We start from the raw sequence: 20,427 nt of genomic DNA, 5'->3' as shown, positions 1-20,427 counted from the left end.
GTCTGGCAGCTGTAGTTATGTATATTAGGAGATGGACCTTTTCCTTTCCATACCCTTTCTTTACCATTCCCAGGAGAAATATTTCTGGATTCAAATCGATTTCTTCTTTAATTATGTCTTTCAACCATCTCCGAATTTTGCTCCAGTATCTTTTTGCTTCGGGGCATGTCCACCACATATGTAATTTTCTTTGTGGATCTATATTCACCCACCTGTAAGATGCCAAATTTGCGGTAAAGTGGATGGAAAAAAAGGACAAAGTTAGTGCAGCAGAATGTGGTAGATTGTAGGAAAGACCATTTGATCTAATAATGTAATTTTAATAGTAGTTTTAAGACTGATTGGGTAGATGCAGGGGTGACATTATAATATAACTTTAATCGTATTTAAATTGTATCTCAAATGATTGTATTTCATTCCGATTTCATTTTAGATCGTATTTTATTCTAATTGCATTTTTAATCGTGCGTTATTCCAATTTCATTTAGATTGTTTTACCAAACTTTTGTAATGATTTGTTTCTGGAACTCTGCACTTTGATATGGCCTAAGGGCTAATCAATAAATAAATTCATAAATTCACCTGTAAGATCCCTGGGGGGGGGGTGTTGGGAAACTGAGGATAATTTTGGTAGGAAAAATGAGGCGATTGAAATAGCAAAAAATAGCAAAGAAACAAAATATTTAATTTTACATATAATTACGGCAGCCAGATTGGCATTAGCACAACATTAGAAAACGGATCAATTGCCAACAGATCATCTAGTAATCCAAAAAATTTACAATTGTGCAGAAATGGCTAAATTAACATTTGAGTTCAAAGACAAGGTAGACTCAAAATATTATACTGTACGGAATAGATGGTACGATTGGACAAGTCAAAAGAAAAGAGAGTAAATGTAAAATTCTACAAGAAAACAAGAAAATAAAATTAATAACAAGCACCGGAAATAAGATAAATGATGTAATAAGTCACTTTCTATATATAGATATATATATTCAGTTTGTTTTGTTTTGTATTGTTCTTCTATTTTTTTTATATATAATTGAATTTATATACCGCCCTACTCCCGAAGGGCTCAAGGCGGTGAACAGCCAAAAGATAAAACACACATAATACAAAATTTTAAAAGACAATGTAAAAACACATTAAATAATTTGGCCCAAAACAAATTAAAACACCCCCCATTGTTTTAAAACAAATTTAAAATTAACAATTAAAAGGGAAGTTAGGCCAGGCCAGCCTGTTGAAATAAAAAGGTCTTGAGGGCACGGCGGAAGGTGCGTAAATCCGGGATCGTCCGTATCTCCGGGGGGAGCTCATTCCAGATCGTAGGTGCCCCCACAGAGAAGGCTCTCCCCCTGGGGGCCGCCAGTCGACACTGTTTGACCGACGGCACCCGGAGGAGCCCCTCTCTATGGGAGCGTACTGGTCGGTGAGAGGCTACTGGTGGCAGAAGGCAATCTCGTAGATACCCCGGTCCTAGGCCATGGAGCGCTCTAAAGGTGGTAACCAAAACCTTGAAGCGCACCCGGAAGACCACTGGGAGCCAGTGCAGCTCGCGCAGGAGAGGAGTCACATGGGAACGCCACGTCGCTCCCATAACCACCCGCGCGGCCGCATTCTGGACCAGCTGGAGCCTCCGGGTGCTCCTCAAGGGGAGCCCCATGTAGAGAGCATTGCAGTAGTCCAGGCGGGAAGTGACGAGGGCATGAGTGACCATACATAAGGGTCCCGATCCAGAAAGGGACGCAACTGGTGGATCAGGAGGACCTGATAAAAAGTCCTCCCGGCCACAGCTGTCAAATGCTCTTCCAAAGACAGCCGTGAGTCCAGGAGGACGCCCAAGTTGCGAGCCCTCTCCGTGGGGGCCAACGATTCACCCCAATAGTCAGTGATGGCACCAACTGACTATATCGGGACGTCGGAAACCACAGCCACTCGGTCTTGGATGGGTTGAGCCTGAGTCTGTTTCTCCCCATCCAGATCCGTAAGCCTTCAGGCACCGGGACATCACTTCAAGGGCATCATTGGGGTGGCCCGGGGTTAAGATGTACAGCTGAGTGTCATCAGCGTACTGATGGTACTTCTCCCCGAAACCATGGATGATCTCACCCAGCTGCTTCACATAAATGTTGAACAGAAGGGGCGAGAGGACCGACCCCTGTGGCACCCCACATACAAGGCGCCTTGGGGTCGACTTCTGCCCCCCTGCCAACACAGACTGTGACCGGTTGGACAGAAAGGAGGAGAACCACCGCAACACGGTGTCCCCCACTCCCAACCCCTCCAACTGGCGCAGCATGATACCATGGTCGATGGTATCAAAAGCCGCTGAGAGGTCTAATAGGACCAGGACAGAGGAACAACCCCTGTCCCGAGCCCTCCAGAGATCATCCACCATTTTATTTTATGGGGTGAATATAAATGTATTTTGTATGTACTTGATTTGATATTTTATCTTTTTATGTTTAATATATATATTTTTTAAAAAAGAAATGGCTTGGGAGGTAATTGAATTTTTATAGGAAGTACAACCTGAAAATTGCAAATTTTAATTTGCCGATAAAGGAGAATATTTGTAGCTCAAAGGTTGAAATTAGGGAGCCATAGGTATTCTCTGAGCCTGGTGATTTTCTTGCAGATGTTTTATTAAGCATTTTAGGGAACATCATCAGTGCTAGAAGAGATAAGGGTTTGTAATGAGGAGGAAGAGAGGAAGGAGGACTGAGAGGTCCTTGGTGCTCTCTGAGCTTGGTGGTTTTCTTGTAGACGTTTCATGACCCAACTAAGTAACATCATCAGTGCTCGAAGGGAGAAGGGTTTGTGGAGTAAAGAAGGAGAAAGGGAGGAAGAGAAGGAGGAGACGACACTGGCGTCCTTGCTGCTCTCTGAGTTTGGTTATTTTCTTGCAGACGTTTCATGACCCAACTAATTAACCTCATCAGTGCAATATGATTAATTCATTTTTTTAAAAAAAAATATCTTTATTAAGTTTTGACATTAAAATACAAGCCTAAAGGAAAAAGGGAATGTACAAAACAAAATAAAGTGACAGAAATACCTTAAAAACATATAATAAAAGTGACTTCTGACTTTTCTTTTTGTACAGAAATATTAGCACTTAACAGTTTAAAGAAATAAGACCAGTGTACAGAATGCCTTAAAAATTCTCATGATCTATATACTAAAAAAAACCAAACAGTACAGGTTATCCTCAACTTGCAACCATTCGTTTAGTGACCATTGGCGGTTATAACCGCACCGGAAAAAGCGACTTATGACCATTTTTCACACTTACGACCGTTGTAGCATCTGTGGTCATGTGATCAAAATTCAGAGATGTGGCAACTGACTCATATTTATGACGGTTGCAGTGTTCAGGGATCACATGATCCCCATTTGTGACCTCTGACAAGCAAACTCAAGGGGGAAGCCGGATTCACTTAACAACCGTGTGACTAATTTAACGACCGCAGGGATTCACTTAACAACCGTGGCAAGAAAGGTCGTACAATGGGAGAAAACTCGCTTAACAAATGTCTCGCTTAGCCACAGAAATTTTGGGCTCCATCGTGGTCGTAAGTCGAGGACTACCTGTATAATGAATTTTGTTTGGACTGGTTTTTTGTTTTTTGTTTTGTTTCATAGTGAATACAATAAATAAGTAAATAATTTATTTATTTATTTTTTATTTTATTTCAAATTTATATACCGCACCTTCTCCCAAGGGACTCAGGGCGGTGTACAGCCAGATAAAAACATACAATACAAACATTAAGAACAATTAAAAGAATATATATTAATTTGGCCCCAGTTTAAAATGACAATAAATAAATAAAGGTTATTCTTGTCCCTTTGGATTGTATGCGTCTTCTGGCTTTTTATTCATTCCTCTGCTTCGGTGCTCTGAAAAGGTGTTTAATTTAATGCAATTAAATTAGTTCAATTTTAATATAAAGTGCCCCGAGCCATTTAAAGAAGGGCAGAGGATGGACGTGAAATGAAATAAGCGATGGCGGGCATAATAAACCGCCAGCGTTTCCATAACCTGTTGAGTTTTATTTATTTTGATTTAATCACATTGCGGGGGGGGGTGTACGGCCACAGAGAATGATCCAAATGAGTCAAGATGGCGTCCGACCGTGTTGGTGTATCCAAACCTTTGATGACATCACTGGGGAGGCCATCTTGATCTTTTTGACTATGCCCTGGAGACACGTCTGCCATTATGTGGGTGAATTTGAGCGTGATGTTAAGAAGAGAGCCAATTAAGTTGCTGGCCTAGGAACTCAGAGAGTTTGGGTTCTAGTCCCGCCTTGGGCATGAAAGCCGGCTGGGTGACTTTGAGCCAATCACCAGGAGACGGGGAGTTCTAGTCCTGCTTTAGGCAGGGAAACTGGCTGGTTGACTTTGGGCCAATCACCCAGGAGCCTGGGAGTTCTAGTCTTTCCTTAGGCAAGGAAGCTGGCTGGTTGACTTTGGGTCAATCACCAGGAGACTGGGAGTTCTAGTCCAGCTGGGTGACTTCTAGTCCCGCCTTAGGTAGGGAAGCTGGCTGGGTGACTTTGGGCCAATCAGCAGGAGATGGTGAGTTCTAATCCTCCCTTAGGCAGGGAAGCTGGCTGGGTGACTTAGGGTCAGTCACCAGGAGACTGGGAGTTCTAGTCCAGCTGGGTGACTTTGGGCCAATCAGCAGGAAACAGTGAGTTCTAGTCCCACCTTAGGTGACTTTGGGTCAATCACTAGGAGGCTGGGAGTTCTAGTCCCACCTTAGGCATGAAAGCCAGCTGGGTGACTTTGGGCCAATCACCAGGAGAAGGTGAGTTCTAGTCCTGCCTTAGACACAAAAGCCAGCTGGATGACCTTGGGCCAATCACCAGGAGACTTGGAGTTCTAGTCCAGCTGGGTGCCTTTGGGCCTATCATCAGGAAACAGTGAGTTCTAGTCCCACCTTAGGTGACTTTGGATCAATCACTAGGAGGCTGGGAGTTCTAGTCCCACCTTAGGCATGAAAGCCAGCTGGGTGACTTTGGGGCCATCACCAGGAGACAGTGAGTTCTAGTCCCGCCTTAGGCATGAAAGCCAGCTGGGTGACTTTGGGGCCATCACCAGGAGACGGTGAGTTCTAGCCCTGCTTTAGGCATGAAAACCAGGTGAGTGAATTTGGACCAGTCAATCTCTCTCAGCCCAGCCCACCTCAGAGGGCTGTTGTTTTTGTGAGGTAAATAGATAGATGTAGAAGCATTAGGTACGTTCGCCTCCTTGGAGATGACCAATAAACGGATAAAGGTAGGATGAAAAAAAAAAGATCCAATCCATTCAATTCAACCCGATCCGATTCAATGGAATCCATGAGCCGAAGACCTGCAGACAATGGTCACTAACCGAGTTTCTTTTCACCTAGAACCATGATCAAAGACATCAAGGAGATGGTTCCTCTTATGGGGACCAAGAAGCCGAGTCCTCGGGAGACTCCGCCGGCGGCCGGCCAGGACAAGAGAGCCGCCGAAGGTACCCCTACCAAGAAGAGGTAAGTGACCCGTTTCTTGGCACAGATTGGCAGGTGTCAAAACCTCAGAGGGAAGCTGGGGACTCCGCAAACCATCCTGAGGAAAGGATACGGCTGGATGATCACCCCTGACCCATTTCTGTAACTTGCGTAACGGACTGAGTTTCGGATCATGGGAGCATCAAAACGATTTAATTGGCCTGATTAGCGTAGGCAGAGCGCCCTGTTAATTTTAGGGTATCGAGAAAAAAAAAATGCAGGACTCTGCTAGTCCCATTTTTAATAAATCGGTTTTATTCCAGTTCCCAGAATCCTGAGTTTTTCTGAGTATTTTTCCATCTTTGCAACTTTAAGATGAGGGGGACTTCAACTCCCAGAATTCCCCAGCCAGCAGCGCTGGCTGGGGAATTCTGGGAGTTGAAGTCTCTCCATCTTAAAGTCGCAGAGGTTGAGAAACACTGACGTATAGAAATTAGATTTCCCCAGAATGGCTTTGTATCGAATTAACCTAATTCTTCCAATCAGTTTTATCAGACTGCAAAGAAAATGATATATGTCCTAGTTTTATTCACCGCCCTGAGTCCTTCGGGAGAAGGGCGGTATACAAATTTAATAAACCTAACCTAACCTAACTCCGGGCCTCCAAGAAAGAGAGATGGAGAGAAGGAGAGACTTGAAAAAAAGGAAGAAGTTTCTTCATTATAGAATTGCCAAGGTTTAGCAATTCGGGAATATCGAACCATTCATTGACTTCAGGATAGGATGCAATAAATCAATTGGAGTTTTGCGTTCATTGTTTCGGATTCAGAAGGCCAGAATAAAAGTCATTGCGTGGGCAGAGAGGAGGGGTAGCGGCGATAGAAGAAATATTAAAGAAGTAACAATAACAACAACAAAAACAATACCAATAATAATAATAATAATAATAATAATAATAATAATAATAATAATAATAGCAGGGAAGCTACCGTGTTTCCCTGAAAATAAGACCCCGTCTTATATTTTTTTGAACCTTGCAATAAGCGCTCGGCCTTATTTTCGGGGAGGTCTTATTATTTTGGGGCGCATGGAGCAAGATGGGGCTCCTCTTGCCGTCTTACCTGATTTCCAGCTCTGTCTCCCTAACCCTAACCAGAGGAAATGGCGGGGACCAGCTGCGCATGTGTTTAAATGTTTTCGGGGAGGTCTTATTTTTGGGGGGAGGGGCTTATTTTAGCACATGCGCTCAAAAGCCCGATTGAGCTTATTATCCAGGGAGGTCTTATTTTCGGGGAAACGGGGCGGTATGCCAGGAAGGTATACAGGTAGTCCTTGACGTACGACCACAATTGAGCCCAGAATTTAGGTTACTAAACGAAACATTTGTTCAGCAAGCTTTGCCCCATTTTACGACCTTTCTTGCCACAGTTGTTGACTGAATCATTGCAGTTGTGAAGGTATTAAGTGAATCCGGCTTCCCCGTGGATTTGGCTTGTCAGAAGGTCGCCAAAGGGAATCACATAACCCGAGGACGCTGCGACTGTCATAAATATGAAGCAGTTGCCAAGTGGTGTTGTGGTCCGCCAGCAGCCTGCGGAGCTGGCAGCGGAGTCGGACAGCGATGAAGCTGAGGAAGAACATGGGCCAGTCCTGGAGGCTGGGGAAGGCCCGGATGAGGGCTCTGCGTCGGAGGCAGAGATGGGGCCAGGGCCATCTGGGATGTGCGGACTCCGGAGCCTCCAGAGGCTGACAGCAGAGAGGCAGAGGAACAGGAGGAGCCTGTTCCTAATGCACGCATGAGAAGAGCTGCCAGAAGGCAGGAGCAGATAAAGCAGAGAGGACGACTCAGGAGTAAGGCCAAGAGATGATTGGCCTCTCCTATAAGGCTTAAAAGACCAGCAACGGCTCTTGGCCTCTTTGCCGGAAAACAACCGTTGAGAGATTTGCTTCGTGTTTGGCTGTATTTCTTTCTTGTCAGCGTCTTCTGTTCCTGAACTGTTGCCAAGAAAAGCCTTTGGCAGTTTGCCTAATTGTCCCAAGGTCAGAGATAAACTGAAGACTGGTGTTTTGAGGACTTTGCTTTCATTTCATTTGGAATAAGCTGAGAATGAGTTAATTCTCAGCTGTTTTAATAAAATCTGATTGTTTTTTGGAACTGTTTTGCATTTAATATTAACTACGTGGGCCTGGGTCACAACAAGCAGCTGTATTTTGATCATGTGACCATGGGGATGCGGCAATGGTGGTAAGTGGGCCTGGTGGCTCAGCAGACTGATAGCATTGTGATTAACACCAGCTGTCTGCAATTACTGTAAGTTCGAATCTCCCCAGGCTCAAGGTTGACTCAGCCTTCCATCCTTTCTAAGGTAGGTTAAATGAGGACCCAGTTTGTGGGGGCAATAAGCTGACTTTGTATAAAATATATACAAAAGTATGAAGGCTATTGCTTAACGCATTGTAAGCCGCCCTAAGTCTCCGGAGAAGGGCGGCATATAAATCAATTTTTTTTTTAAAAAAAAAGTGCGAAAAATGGTTATAAAGTCACTTTTTTCAGTGCCATTGTAACTTCAAATGGTCACAAAGCGAACTGTTGTAAATTGAGGATTACCTGTGCTACTGGAGAGACGAAACTGGCCTACAAGAAAGATCAAATGAAGAAAAAGAGAAAGGAGATATGAGAAGACAAAGTACCACATGGCCAATACATTTAAAAAAAAATAGCAGGAAAAACAGATAACAAGAAGACCTGGCAATGGCTAAGAGCAGGAAAGTTGAAGAAAGAGACCGAGGCGCTAATTCTGGCTGCACAGAAAACCAAAAAAATGGGAAGACAGCAACACACAACAAGTGTGGCCTCTGCAAAGAAGCAGTGGATCACCTCCTCAGCAGCCGCAGGATCGCCCAGACTGACTGCAAACAACGGCATGACCAAGTAGCAACAAAAGGTGCATTGGAAGATCTCCAAGAAAGAAGCTGTTGCCGGCAAGCAAGAATTGGTAGGACCATGAAATTGAGAAAGTGATAGAAAGAAGGAGAAGCTAAATTGCATTAACAGAGGGATTCAATCAAGATCAAGGAAGGGAGGTACTAATACCACTCTATAAAGCCTTAGTAAGGCCACACCTAGAGTATTGCATCCAGTTTTGGTCACCACACTATAGAAAAGATGTTGAGACTCTAAAAAGAGTGCAGAGAAGAGCAACAAAGAGGATTAGGGGACTGAAGGCTAAAACCTACGATGAACGGTTGCAGGAACTGGGCCTGGCTAGTCTAGTGGAGAGAAGGACCAGGGGAGACAGGAGAGCATCTTCCAATATTTGAGGGGCTGCCACAGAGAGGAGGAAGGGGGTCAAGCTATTCTCCAAAGCACCCAAAGGCCAGACAAGGAATCATGGATGGAAACTGAACAAGGAAAAATTCAGCCTAGAAATAAGGAGAAATTTCCTGACAGTGAGAACAATCAACCCATGGAACAGCTTGCCACCAGAAGTTGTGGGAGCTTCATCCCTGGAGGCTTTCAAGAAGAAACTGGACTGCCATCTGTCAGAAATGATGTAAGGGTCTCCTGCTTGGGTGGGGGGTTGGACTAGATGACCTATAAGGTCCCTTCCCACGCTGTTATTCTGTTATTCATGAGCTGCTCTGGGACTTTGGAATTCAAACAAGCAGGCACCTGCCACACAACACAGCAAACTTAACAATTGTCGATAAGAAAGACAAAAAGGTCTGGATATTGAACGTGGCAGCGTCTGGAGACAGAAAAATAGAAGAGAGGATAACAAAAGCTCTGGTGGCTCAGCAGACTAATTAACATCCACTTGCATTAGCTGTCTGCAATTAAAGTAAGTTCGAATCTCCCCAGGCTCAAGGTTGACTCAGCCTTCCATCCTTTCTAAGGTAGGTAAATTGAGGACCCGGTTTGTGGGGGCAATAAGCTGACTTTGTATAAATATACAAAAGAATTAAGGCCATTGCTTAACGCACTGTAAGCCGCCCTGAGTCTCCGGAGAAGGGCGGCATATAAATCAAATTAAAAAAAAAAATACAAAGACCTCTAAATAGATATAGAATGACTGCAGCAAAAGAAAGCAAAGGTAAATCCCTATAGGCATAGGTGCCTTGGGTGCAAACCCAAAACATCTGGAGCAGCCTTTGAACACCATGGGCCTTGACAAAATCCCTATCGGTCAATTGCAGAAGGCAGCTTTTACTTGGAACAGCTTAAATCCTGTGATGAAAGCTTTTAACACCATCAATCATCCACGCTTGCCTCTCCCACATCCTTGGGAAGGACTCAATTGGTGGATACAAATGTCAAATCCAATCAGAACATCTGGCTGATTGGGCAACGAACCATAATAATAATAATAATAATAATAATAATAATAATAATAATAATAATAATAATAATACGATACCTTAACAGTTCCTAGGTCCTTGGTTAGGACTCGAGCTGCTGAGCTATTAACCAGCCTCAAAGGCTGTGAATCTCACTAAAGATTAACCAATAAATAATAATAATAATAATAATAATAATAATAATAATAATAATAATATGCAAACATCTGGAGCTCCCCTTGAACACCATCGACATTCCCACAATCTCTGTCGGTCAATTGCAGAAGGCAGCTTTTACTTGGAACAGCTTAAATCCTGCGACGAAACCTTTAACGCCATAAAAAGTCAACATCTGGCTACCCCAGGTCCTTGGAGTAGGTGGATAAAAATGCCAAACACAGTTTAAACATCTGGCTGACCGGGCAACCGGGCAGCCTGAGTGGCGTAGGAGGCTAATGCCTCCTAAGGCAGCATTTAACATCCAGCTGCCTGCAATTACTGTGAGTTCGAATCTTGCCAGGCTCAAGGTTGACTCAGCCTTCCATCCTTTCTAAGGTGGGTAAATTGAGGACCCGGTTTGTGGGGGTAATAAGCTGACTTTGTATAAATATACAAAAGTATGAAGGATATTGCTTAATGCACTGTAAGCCGCCCTGAGTCTCCGGAGAAGGGTGGCATATAAATCAAATTAAAAAAAAAAAGAACAACCAAAAACCATCGTAATAATATAGCTAAGCTCCTAGACAACAATATGGTTAGATTTTTCTGCAGGATCTTCTTGGAGAGAATTTATCTTTGTGGTTATTAAGATTCGACACCAGCTCAAAACCAACAAACGGAGTCCTCGACTTAAGGCCAAAATGGCCCTTGGAATTTGGGTTGCAAGTCCTGAGGGTTGTAAGTTGAAGCACCCACATGAACTGATCTAATTTTACAACATTTGGGGGGGGCATTAAGCAGACACAGCGGTCATAAAACAGTTACGGAGGGCAGATGGCAAAGTCTTCAAGCTCTTTCATCGATAGGTTGTTATCAAACGGTCCCTAAAAGAATGGCCGTAAATTGAGGACTACCTGTAACCTTTATTTCCAAAACGTGCATCTGGAAAACTTATTTCTAAGTAAGTAAAGTAAATACAAAGTAAATGGCAAAAAGAAAATACACTACGCTCAACGTACAATTTAGCGACCCTTCAAAATTACAATGGCACTGAAAATAGTGACCTATGACGGTTTTTCACACTTACGACCGTTGCAGCATCCCCAGGGTGGGTCATGTGATTAAAATTCAGCCGCTTGGCAACCGACTCGTATTTATGACGGTTGCAGCGTCCCAGAGTCACATGATCCGCTTTTGCGACTTTCCGACAAACAAAGTCAATAGTGGAGCTGGATTCACTTAACAACCATGTTGCTAACTTAGCAACAGCGGTGCAGATTCACTTAACAACCATGGCCAGAAAGGTCGTAAAATGAGGCAAAGCTCACTTAACAAATGTCTCACTTAACCACAGGCATTTTGGGCTCCATTGTGGTCGTAAGCCGAGGACTACCTGTACAGTTAGAATCTATCAGCACATTCTTCCCAAAATCTTTATTTCACTCTGTGATTTTTTTTTTTTAATCATTTTTAAGGTCTTTTGATTAACCTTCTGCCCGATCCAGCCAGATGTATTTGCCACGCAGATACCAGGGTTGTTGGCACAAGACCCGAGTTGCCAGGGGCAGATTTCCAACCTTGGAAAGCTGGATTTCCAACATTCCTTCAGGAGACAGCGTCAATTCCCTTAAATTGCAAAAATGGTGCAAAGGTTTAATTGCTGTGGGCACTTCAAGGTCTCTTCTGGAATTCCGAGATGGGATGTGGCTTTAGTTTTATTTTTTAGAACAGGGATCTCCAACCTTGGCCACTGTAAGGCTTGTGGACTTCAACTCCCAGAATTCCCCAGTCAATTTGCTTTAAGATGGATGGACTTCCCCTCCCAGAATCCCCCAGCCAGCATCCTTTAAGAGGGGTGGGCTTCCCTTCCCAGAATTCCCCAGCCAGCCTGTTTTAAGAGGGGTGGACTCCCCTCCCCAGAATTCCCCAGCCAGCAATGCTTTAAGAGGGGTGGGCTTCCCCTCCCAGAATCTCCCTGCCAGCATGCTTCAAGAGGGGTGGGCTTCCCCTCCCAGAATCTCTCAGCCAGCATCCTTTAAGAGGGGTGGGCTTCCACTCCCAGAATCCCCCAGCCAGCATCCTTTAAGAGGGGTGGGCTTCCCCTCCCAGAATCCCCCAGCCAGCATGTTTTAAGAGGGGTGGGCTTCCCTTCCCAGAATCCCCCAGCCAGCATCCTTTAAGACAGGTGGAGTTCCCCTCCCAGAATCCCCCAGGCAGCATCCTTTAAGAGGGGTGGGCTTCCCCTCCCAGAATCTCCCTGCCAGCATCCTTTAAGAGGGGTGGGCTTCCCCTCCCAGAATCCCCCAGCCAGCATCCTTTAAGAGGGGTGGGCTTCCCCTCCCAGAATCCCCCAGCCAGCATCCTTTAAGAGGGGTGGGCTTCCCCTCCCAGAATCCCCCAGCCAGCATCCTTTAAGAGGGGTGGGCTTCCCCTCCCAGAATCCCCCAGCCAGCATCCTTTAAGAGGGGTGGGCTTCCCCTCCCAGAATCTCTCAGCCAGCATCCTTTAAGAGGGGTGGGCTTCCCCTCCCCGAATCCCCCAGCCAGCATCCTTTAAGAGGGGTGGACTCCCCTCCCCAGAATCTCTCAGCCAGCATCCTTTAAGAGGAGTGGGCTTCCACTCCCAGAATTCATAACACTTGTGGACTTCAACATGGCTGGCTGGGGAATTCTGGGGGTGGAAGCCCCCCAGTCTTAAGTGGCCAAGACTGCTTTAGAGAAGCCTCTCTCCTAGCTCACTCACCTTAACCGTCATATTTATATATGCAAGCAGGCAAAGCAAGCCCATTTTTCATCCGTTGGGAGAAACCTGGGTGTGTTATCAGAAGGTGACGAGGCAGTGATTCGTCATGCCAGAGAGTGTCTGCCTGTCATTCCTCACGTGCCTAGTCCACATTGAGTCCGTTCAGAGGTAGCACTGAGTAAACAGTGCTGAATGTTGCTTTCTTTGGCCACAGAGAAAAGGAATGTATTTCTAGCAAGACAAGAATTCTGGGAGTGGAAGTCCACCCCTCTTAAGGGATACTGGCTGGGGGATTCTGGGAGGGGAAGCCCACCCCTCTTAAAGCATGCTGGCTGGGGGATTCTGGGAGGGGAAGCCCACCCCTCTTAAAGCAGGCTGGCTGGGGAATTCTGGGAGTGGAAGTCCACCCCTCTTAAGGGATACTGGCTGGGGGATTCTGGGAGGGGAAGCCCACCCCTCTTAAAGCAGGCTGGCTGGGGGATTCTGGGAGGGGAAGCCCACCCCTCTTAAAGCAGGCTGGCTGGGGGATTCTGGGAGGGGAAGCCCACCCCTCTTAAAGCAGGCTGGCTGGGGGATTCTGGGAGTGGAAGTCCACCCCTCTTAAAGCATGGCTGGCTGGGGGATTCTGGGAGTGGAAGTCCACCCCTCTTAAAGCAGGCTGGCTGGGGGATTCTGGGAGGGGAAGTCCACCCCTCTTAAAGCATGCTGGCTGGGGGATTCTGGGAGTGGAAGTCCACCCCTCTTAAAGCATGGCTGGCTGGGGGATTCTGGGAGGGGAAGCCCACCCCTCTTAAAGCATGCTGGCTGGGGGATTCTGGGAGGGGAAGCCCACCCCTCTTAAAGCAGGCTGGCTGGGGGATTCTGGGAGGGGAAGCCCACCCCTCTTAAAGCATGCTGGCTGGGGGATTCTGGGAGGGGAAGCCCACCCCTCTTAAAGCATGCTGGCTGGGGGATTCTGGGAGGGGAAGCCCACCCCTCTTAAAGCATGCTGGCTGGGGGATTCTGGGAGGGGAAGTCCACCCCTCTTAAAGCATGGCTGGCTGGGGGATTCTGGGAGTGGAAGTCCACCCCTCTTAAAGCAGGCTGGCTGGGGGATTCTGGGAGGGGAAGTCCACCCCTCTTAAAGCATGCTGGCTGGGGGATTCTGGGAGTGGAAGTCCACCCCTCTTAAAGCATGGCTGGCTGGGGGATTCTGGGAGGGGAAGCCCACCCCTCTTAAAGCATGCTGGCTGGGGGATTCTGGGAGGGGAAGCCCACCCCTCTTAAAGCAGGCTGGCTGGGGGATTCTGGGAGGGGAAGCCCACCCCTCTTAAAGCATGCTGGCTGGGGGATTCTGGGAGGGGAAGCCCACCCCTCTTAAAGCATGCTGGCTGGGGGATTCTGGGAGTGGAAGTCCACCCCTCTTAAAGCATGGCTGGCTGGGGGATTCTGGGAGTGGAAGTCCACCCCTCTTAAAGCATGCTGGCTGGGGGATTCTGGGAGTGGAAGTCCACCCCTCTTAAAGCATGGCTGGCTGGGGGATTCTGGGAGGGGAAGCCCACCCCTCTTAAAGCATGGCTGGCTGGGGGATTCTGGGAGTGGAAGTCCACCCCTCTTAAAGCATGGCTGGCTGGGGGATTCTGGGAGTGGAAGTCCACCCCTCTTAAAGCAGGCTGGCTGGGGGATTCTGGGAGGGGAAGTCCACCCCTCTTAAAGCATGCTGGCTGGGGGATTCTGGGAGTGGAAGTCCACCCCTCTTAAAGCATGGCTGGCTGGGGGATTCTGGGAGGGGAAGCCCACCCCTCTTAAAGCATGCTGGCTGGGGGATTCTGGGAGGGGAAGCCCACCCCTCTTAAAGCAGGCTGGCTGGGGGATTCTGGGAGGGGAAGCCCACCCCTCTTAAAGCATGCTGGCTGGGGGATTCTGGGAGGGGAAGCCCACCCCTCTTAAAGCATGCTGGCTGGGGGATTCTGGGAGTGGAAGTCCACCCCTCTTAAAGCATGGCTGGCTGGGGGATTCTGGGAGTGGAAGTCCACCCCTCTTAAAGCATGCTGGCTGGGGGATTCTGGGAGTGGAAGTCCACCCCTCTTAAAGCATGGCTGGCTGGGGGATTCTGGGAGGGGAAGCCCACCCCTCTTAAAGCATGGCTGGCTGGGGGATTCTGGGAGTGGAAGTCCACCCCTCTTAAAGCATGGCTGGCTGGGGGATTCTGGGAGGGGAAGCCCACCCCTCTTAAAGCAGGCTGGCTGGGGGATTCTGGGAGGGGAAGCCCACCCCTCTTAAAGCATGCTGGCTGGGGGATTCTGGGAGTGGAAGTCCACCCCTCTTAAAGCATGGCTGGCTGGGGGATTCTGGGAGTGGAAGTCCACCCCTCTTAAGGGATACTGGCTGGGGGATTCTGGGAGGGGAAGCCCACCCCTCTTAAAGCATGCTGGCTGGGGGATTCTGGGAGGGGAAGCCCACCCCTCTTAAAGCAGGCTGGCTGGGGAATTCTGGGAGTGGAAGTCCACCCCTCTTAAGGGATACTGGCTGGGGGATTCTGGGAGGGGAAGCCCACCCCTCTTAAAGCAGGCTGGCTGGGGGATTCTGGGAGGGGAAGCCCACCCCTCTTAAAGCAGGCTGGCTGGGGGATTCTGGGAGGGGAAGCCCACCCCTCTTAAAGCAGGCTGGCTGGGGGATTCTGGGAGGGGAAGCCCACCCCTCTTAAAGCATGCTGGCTGGGGGATTCTGGAAGTGGAAGTCCACCCCTCTTAAGGGATACTGGCTGGGGGATTCTGGGAGGGGAAGCCCACCCCTCTTAAAGCATGCTGGCTGGGGGATTCTGGGAGGGGAAGCCCACCCCTCTTAAAGCATGCTGGCTGGGGGATTCTGGGAGGGGAAGCCCACCCCTCTTAAAGCAGGCTGGCTGGGGAATTCTGGGAGTGGAAGTCCACCCATCTTAAAGCATGGCTGGCTGGGGGATTCTGGGAGTGGAAGCCCACCCCTCTTAAGGGATACTGGCTGGGGGATTCTGGGAGTGGAAGTCCACCCTTCTTAAAGCATGCTGGCTGGGGGATTCTGGGAGTGGAAGTCCACCCCTCTTAAGGGATACTGGCTGGGGGATTCTGGGAGGGGAAGCCCACCTCTCTTAAAGCATGCTGGCTGGGGGATTCTGGGAGGGGAAGCCCACCCCTCTTAAAGCATGCTGGCTGGGGGATTCTGGGAGGGGAAGCCCACCCCTCTTAAAGCAGGCTGGCTGGGGGATTCTGGGAGGGGAAGCCTACCCCTCTTAAAGCAGGCTGGCTGGGGGATTCTGGGAGGGGAAGCCCACCTCTCTTAAAGCATGCTGGCTGGGGGATTCTGGGAGGGGAAGCCCACCCCTCTTAAAGCATGCTGGCTGGGGGATTCTGGGAGGGGAAGCCCACCCCTCTTAAAGCAGGCTGGCTGGGGGATTCTGGGAGGGGAAGCCCACCCCTCTTAAAGCAGGCTGGCTGGGGGATTCTGGGAGGGGAAGCCCACCCCTCTTAAAGCATGCTGGCTGGGGGATTCTGGGAGGGGAAGTCCACCCATCTTAAAGCATGGCTGGCTGGGGGATTCTGGGAGGGGAAGCCCACCCCTCTTAAAGCAGGCTGGCTGGGGGATTCTGGGAGGGGAAGCCCACCCCTCTTAAAGCAGGCTGGCTGGGGGATTCTGGGAGGGGAAGCCCACCCCTCTTAAAGCAGGCTGGCTGGGGGATTCTGGGAGGGGAAGCCCACCCCTCTTAAAGCATGCTGGCTGGGGAATTCTGGGAGTGGGAGTCCACTCATCCTAAAATTTCCAAGACACCAGAAATACTTGAGTAGAAAGTTAAAGAGACGATATTTGCATAACGAATGCAATAGTCAGCAAAACATGATTTAAGTTCAGGAAAGGAAGAACGCATTAGCAAGAAATTTTTTTTTTAATCTACCGTCCTGGATTTCCTGGTGGTGCTCTATCCATCAAGCACTTATTCGCCCAACCCTGATGAGCTTTTCAAGGTCAACCGAGGTCAAACAGCTGCTGCCAGCTAATGCAACGAATTGGATGGCAACCTCTAATTTGCTGTTCCTCCTCCTAGACTCCACCCCCTTCCATTTCTCAAATTCTCCTACATCACGAACTGGATATACATTAATATTACTAGCTAGTTACTCATTACACTGTTTGAGCGTATCTGGTCAAACTATGAGATATTTTGCAGCAATACTGCATACAACAATTAAACATCCCCTCCCGGGGATACAGGTAGTCCTCGGCATATGACCACAATTACAACCTGTCGCTAAGCGATGCGGTCGTTAAGTGAGTCATATGCAATTTTAAGACCCCCCTTTTTTTTTTGCGTTAAGCAAATCACAGTCATTAAAGTGAATCTGGCTTGTGCCATGGACTTTGCTTGTTTGAAGCCGGCTGGGAAGGGGTTGCAAGCACATGATCCCAGAACAGTGCAGCTGTTAAAAATGCAGGTAGTTCCTCAACGTACGACCATAATTGAGCCCGAAATTTACGTCGTTAAGTGAGAAATTTGCTAGGTGAGTTTTGCCCCCTTTTTACGACTTTTCTCGCCGCGTTTGTTAAGTGAATCTCTACAGTTCTTAAATTAGTAACACGAATCCGGCTTCCCTGTTGACTTTGCTTGTCAGAGTGTCGCAAAAGGGGACCAAGGGGTTCCTCAACCGTCGTAAGTACATGCCAGTTGCCAAGCTTCGGAATTTTGATCACGTGACCGGTGGGGGGGGTATACTGGAACCATCCTAAGTATGAAAAATGGTCCTAAGTCACATTTTTTTTCAATCCCGTTGTAACTTTGAACGGTCATTAAGTAAGCAAACCGTTGTAAGTCAAAGACACTCTGTACTGAACTAAATAAGCTCCCACCCACCCCAAATCTCCTCCCAGGACAGAAAAGGCTGGGAAGAGACTTTTAAAATGACTTGCTCTCTTTTTTTTTCTCTCAAAGCTAGAGCCTGGAAGAGGATGGGTTTTGTAGTGGAGGCCATTTTGGATGTCTCTATTTAGGGCTCCTGAATAGCGGTGGTTTTAAGTCCCTTTTTTTTCAGTCCCGTTGTAACTTTGAGAACGGTCATTAAGTAAGCGAACCGTTGTTAAGTCGAGAACCACCTGAGTGTATATATATATATATACATACATCTTAGTTAGTAATCAGGAGCTCGAATGAATATGTTCGTCGCTCCCTCCTGTCCTCTTTACTCCAATAACCACCTTGTGAGGTAAAATCAGGTGAAGGAAAAGGTGCCACAAGGTGATGCAACAGGATTGATCTTGGCTTGTGTAATCACCACGATCGCCTGACTCCCAATTACGCTAGTTCACGATCCTTGCGTCAGGAACCGTCACATCATCTCTATTTTGCCACGTCATTTGGGCTCTCTCAGATTTGCAGATTAGTTGGAAGGGACCTTGTAGGTCATCTAGTCTAACCCCCCCCCCGCCGCCCAAGCAGGAGAGTTCAGACAAGCTGCGTTTGCGCCACTCGCTCGAGGAAAGAGCAAACGGCTGCGAACCTTGGCTTGTTTTAACCTTGATCTGTTTTTGAGGTGCGAACTTTTGGGGAATGCTATGGATTCAATGCATTGGATACAACAACTGTAACGTGGATTAATTCAAAACCAGCATGTTGTGAGAACAAGGCCGCTATGAGTGCGTTCCCATGCAACACAGAGACTAAACCAGACATTGGTAGAATTGACAGCACAGAATTGCCTAACCAGGTTTAAAAAAAATCATCCTAAATCAAGGGCCTCCAACATTGGCAACTTTAGGACTTGTGGACTTCAACTCCCAGAATTCCCCAGCAAGCATGGTTGGCTGGGGAATTCTGGGAGTTGAAGTCCACAGGTCTTAAAGTGGCCAAGGTTGGAGGCCCCTCCCACTTTCCTGCACCAAGAGGGCATTAGCAAGACTTCAAGACATCCTAGGCCGTTCCTCATTGGCCAGACAGGTGTCAGGGGGTGTGGCTTGCTCACTACAGCCAATCAGGGCTGGGGAAGTGCAACCAGCATTGCCAGCTGCTCCCAGAGAGTTCTATAATAGAGAGGCTCACAAGTGGGCTGGTCTGTCTCTTCAACTCTTTTGCACGGAGGACCCGGTAGGCAATAATAATAATAATAATAATAATAATAATAATAAATAATAAATAATAAGGTTTCCATGTCCAGACAATCCTAAGTATGGGGGAAGTGAGTTTAATCCTTTACACGATTGGATCCATTTCGATGCTAAATTTAACACATGAAAGAGAGAGTTGAGTGGTAATTCTGCTTTTTTTTTTTTTTGTAATTTGCAAACTTATTAACCCTTTTTATGGGCCCAATTAATTTTTTTAGGAGGGGAATGAGTTTATTTATTATTTATTTTTTAAAATGTATATGCTGCTCATCTAACTATCCAAAGCAATTCTGGGTGGACTTGGGGGTTATTTGCAACTTCCTGCTTAATCCAGGTCTGTAAACTGGACTAGAAACTTGAAAAAGCAAATTGAAGAATGCAATGTGTCCATGATATTGCCAGAAATTGAGTTCGGCTCAGAGAATTTGATTTAATTTTAAGTGAAATATGGGAAGGAAGACAGAAAAGTCAGGATGGCAGTTGGGATTAAAAGGCCCCTTCCTTTATGGCTGCCATTTTGACTTTTTTGACCTTTTTGACTCCCTGCCTTGCAGGAAAACCACCTGCTTGCTACTGCCATGTCTAATCCCCTTGTTGTGCCTTCCATCTTAGAAACAAATCAATATTTAGATGTGTTTTTTCTTTGCAACCAGCTTCAATCCAGGTCTGTAAACTGGACTGGAAACTTGAAAAAGCAAACTGGAGGAGGATGTAATGTGCTCACGATGTCACCAGGAATAGAGCTCAGCTTCGAGAGTTTAATTTGAACTGAAATATGGGGAGGAAAGTCAGAAAAGTCAAGATGGTTGTCGGGATGAAAAGGCCCCTCTCTTTGTGGCTGCCATTTTGACTTTTTTGACTCCCTGCCCGTGGCCGCCATGTTGAAGCCCCTCATTGCTTCTTCTGGCTGACGAATGTCCGATATTTAGACGTGTTTTTCCTTTGCAACCAGGCTCAATCCTGCTTCTCTTCTTTTTCCTTCCACCCTCTCTTGGCGCGTCAAACCCAGGCAGATCCCAAACGCCACACCTCACCTGGGCAGGTAGGTGTGACCCACTGCAGAATGACTGGACTTCCCTTCTCTTTGTCGTTGTGTTTTTAATTGTTTTCCGTTAGTCCTCCTGGTTCTTTGGGGCTTTCCTCTAATGTGGGTTTACTTTCCAGGATCACAAGATTCTAGGTTCCTGGGTGGACTTCAACTCCCAGAATTCCCCAGCCAGCAAGGCCACACCCCTTGCTGAGAATTCTGGGAGCTGGAGGCCACACGGTTGGACTGGGAAATGTTACAGTCTAGAGATTCTCCATCTTGGACAGTTTAAGTTGTGTGGACTTCAACTCCCAGAATTCCCCAGCCCGCAAGGCCACACCCCTTGCTGAGAATTCTGGGAGCTGGAGGCCACACGGTTGGATTGGGAAATGTTACAGTCTAGATATTCTCAATTTTGGACACTTTAAGTTGTGCGGACTTCAACTCCCAGAATTCCCCAGTCAGAAAGGCCACACCCCCTGCTGAGAATTCTGGGAGCTGGAGGCCACACAGTTGGACTGGGAAATTTTACAGTCTAGAGATTCTCCATCTTGGACAGTTT

General features: G+C 47.4%; 2 protein-coding genes across 2 annotated transcripts in view; both read left to right on the top strand.

Annotated features, from left to right (window-relative positions):
- Window positions 1-20,427, top strand: part of TRPV3 (transient receptor potential cation channel subfamily V member 3) — an 86,313-nt gene that overhangs the window by 10,323 nt on the left and 55,563 nt on the right. Inside the window, exons 2-3 of the mRNA XM_087883470.1 lie at window positions 5,408-5,533; window positions 19,791-19,880. Coding sequence (XP_087739596.1) covers window positions 5,412-5,533; window positions 19,791-19,880 — 212 coding nt within the window. The 5' untranslated portion in view covers window positions 5,408-5,411. The remainder of the gene's footprint in view (window positions 1-5,407; window positions 5,534-19,790; window positions 19,881-20,427) is intronic.
- The window catches only part of SPATA22 (spermatogenesis associated 22), a 117,922-nt gene continuing 106,848 nt past the window's right edge, over window positions 9,354-20,427 (top strand). Inside the window, exon 1 of the mRNA XM_087883473.1 lies at window positions 9,354-9,388. The gene's annotated coding sequence lies outside the window, so the exon portion shown is untranslated. The remainder of the gene's footprint in view (window positions 9,389-20,427) is intronic.

This window comes from Pantherophis guttatus, chromosome 1, assembly GCF_059756535.1.
Source record: "Pantherophis guttatus breed Tessera chromosome 1, ASM5975653v1, whole genome shotgun sequence".
NCBI lineage: Eukaryota > Metazoa > Chordata > Lepidosauria > Squamata > Colubridae > Pantherophis > Pantherophis guttatus.
Note: the sequence above shows the minus strand (reverse complement) of the source record. Positions and strands in the feature narration are given on the sequence as shown.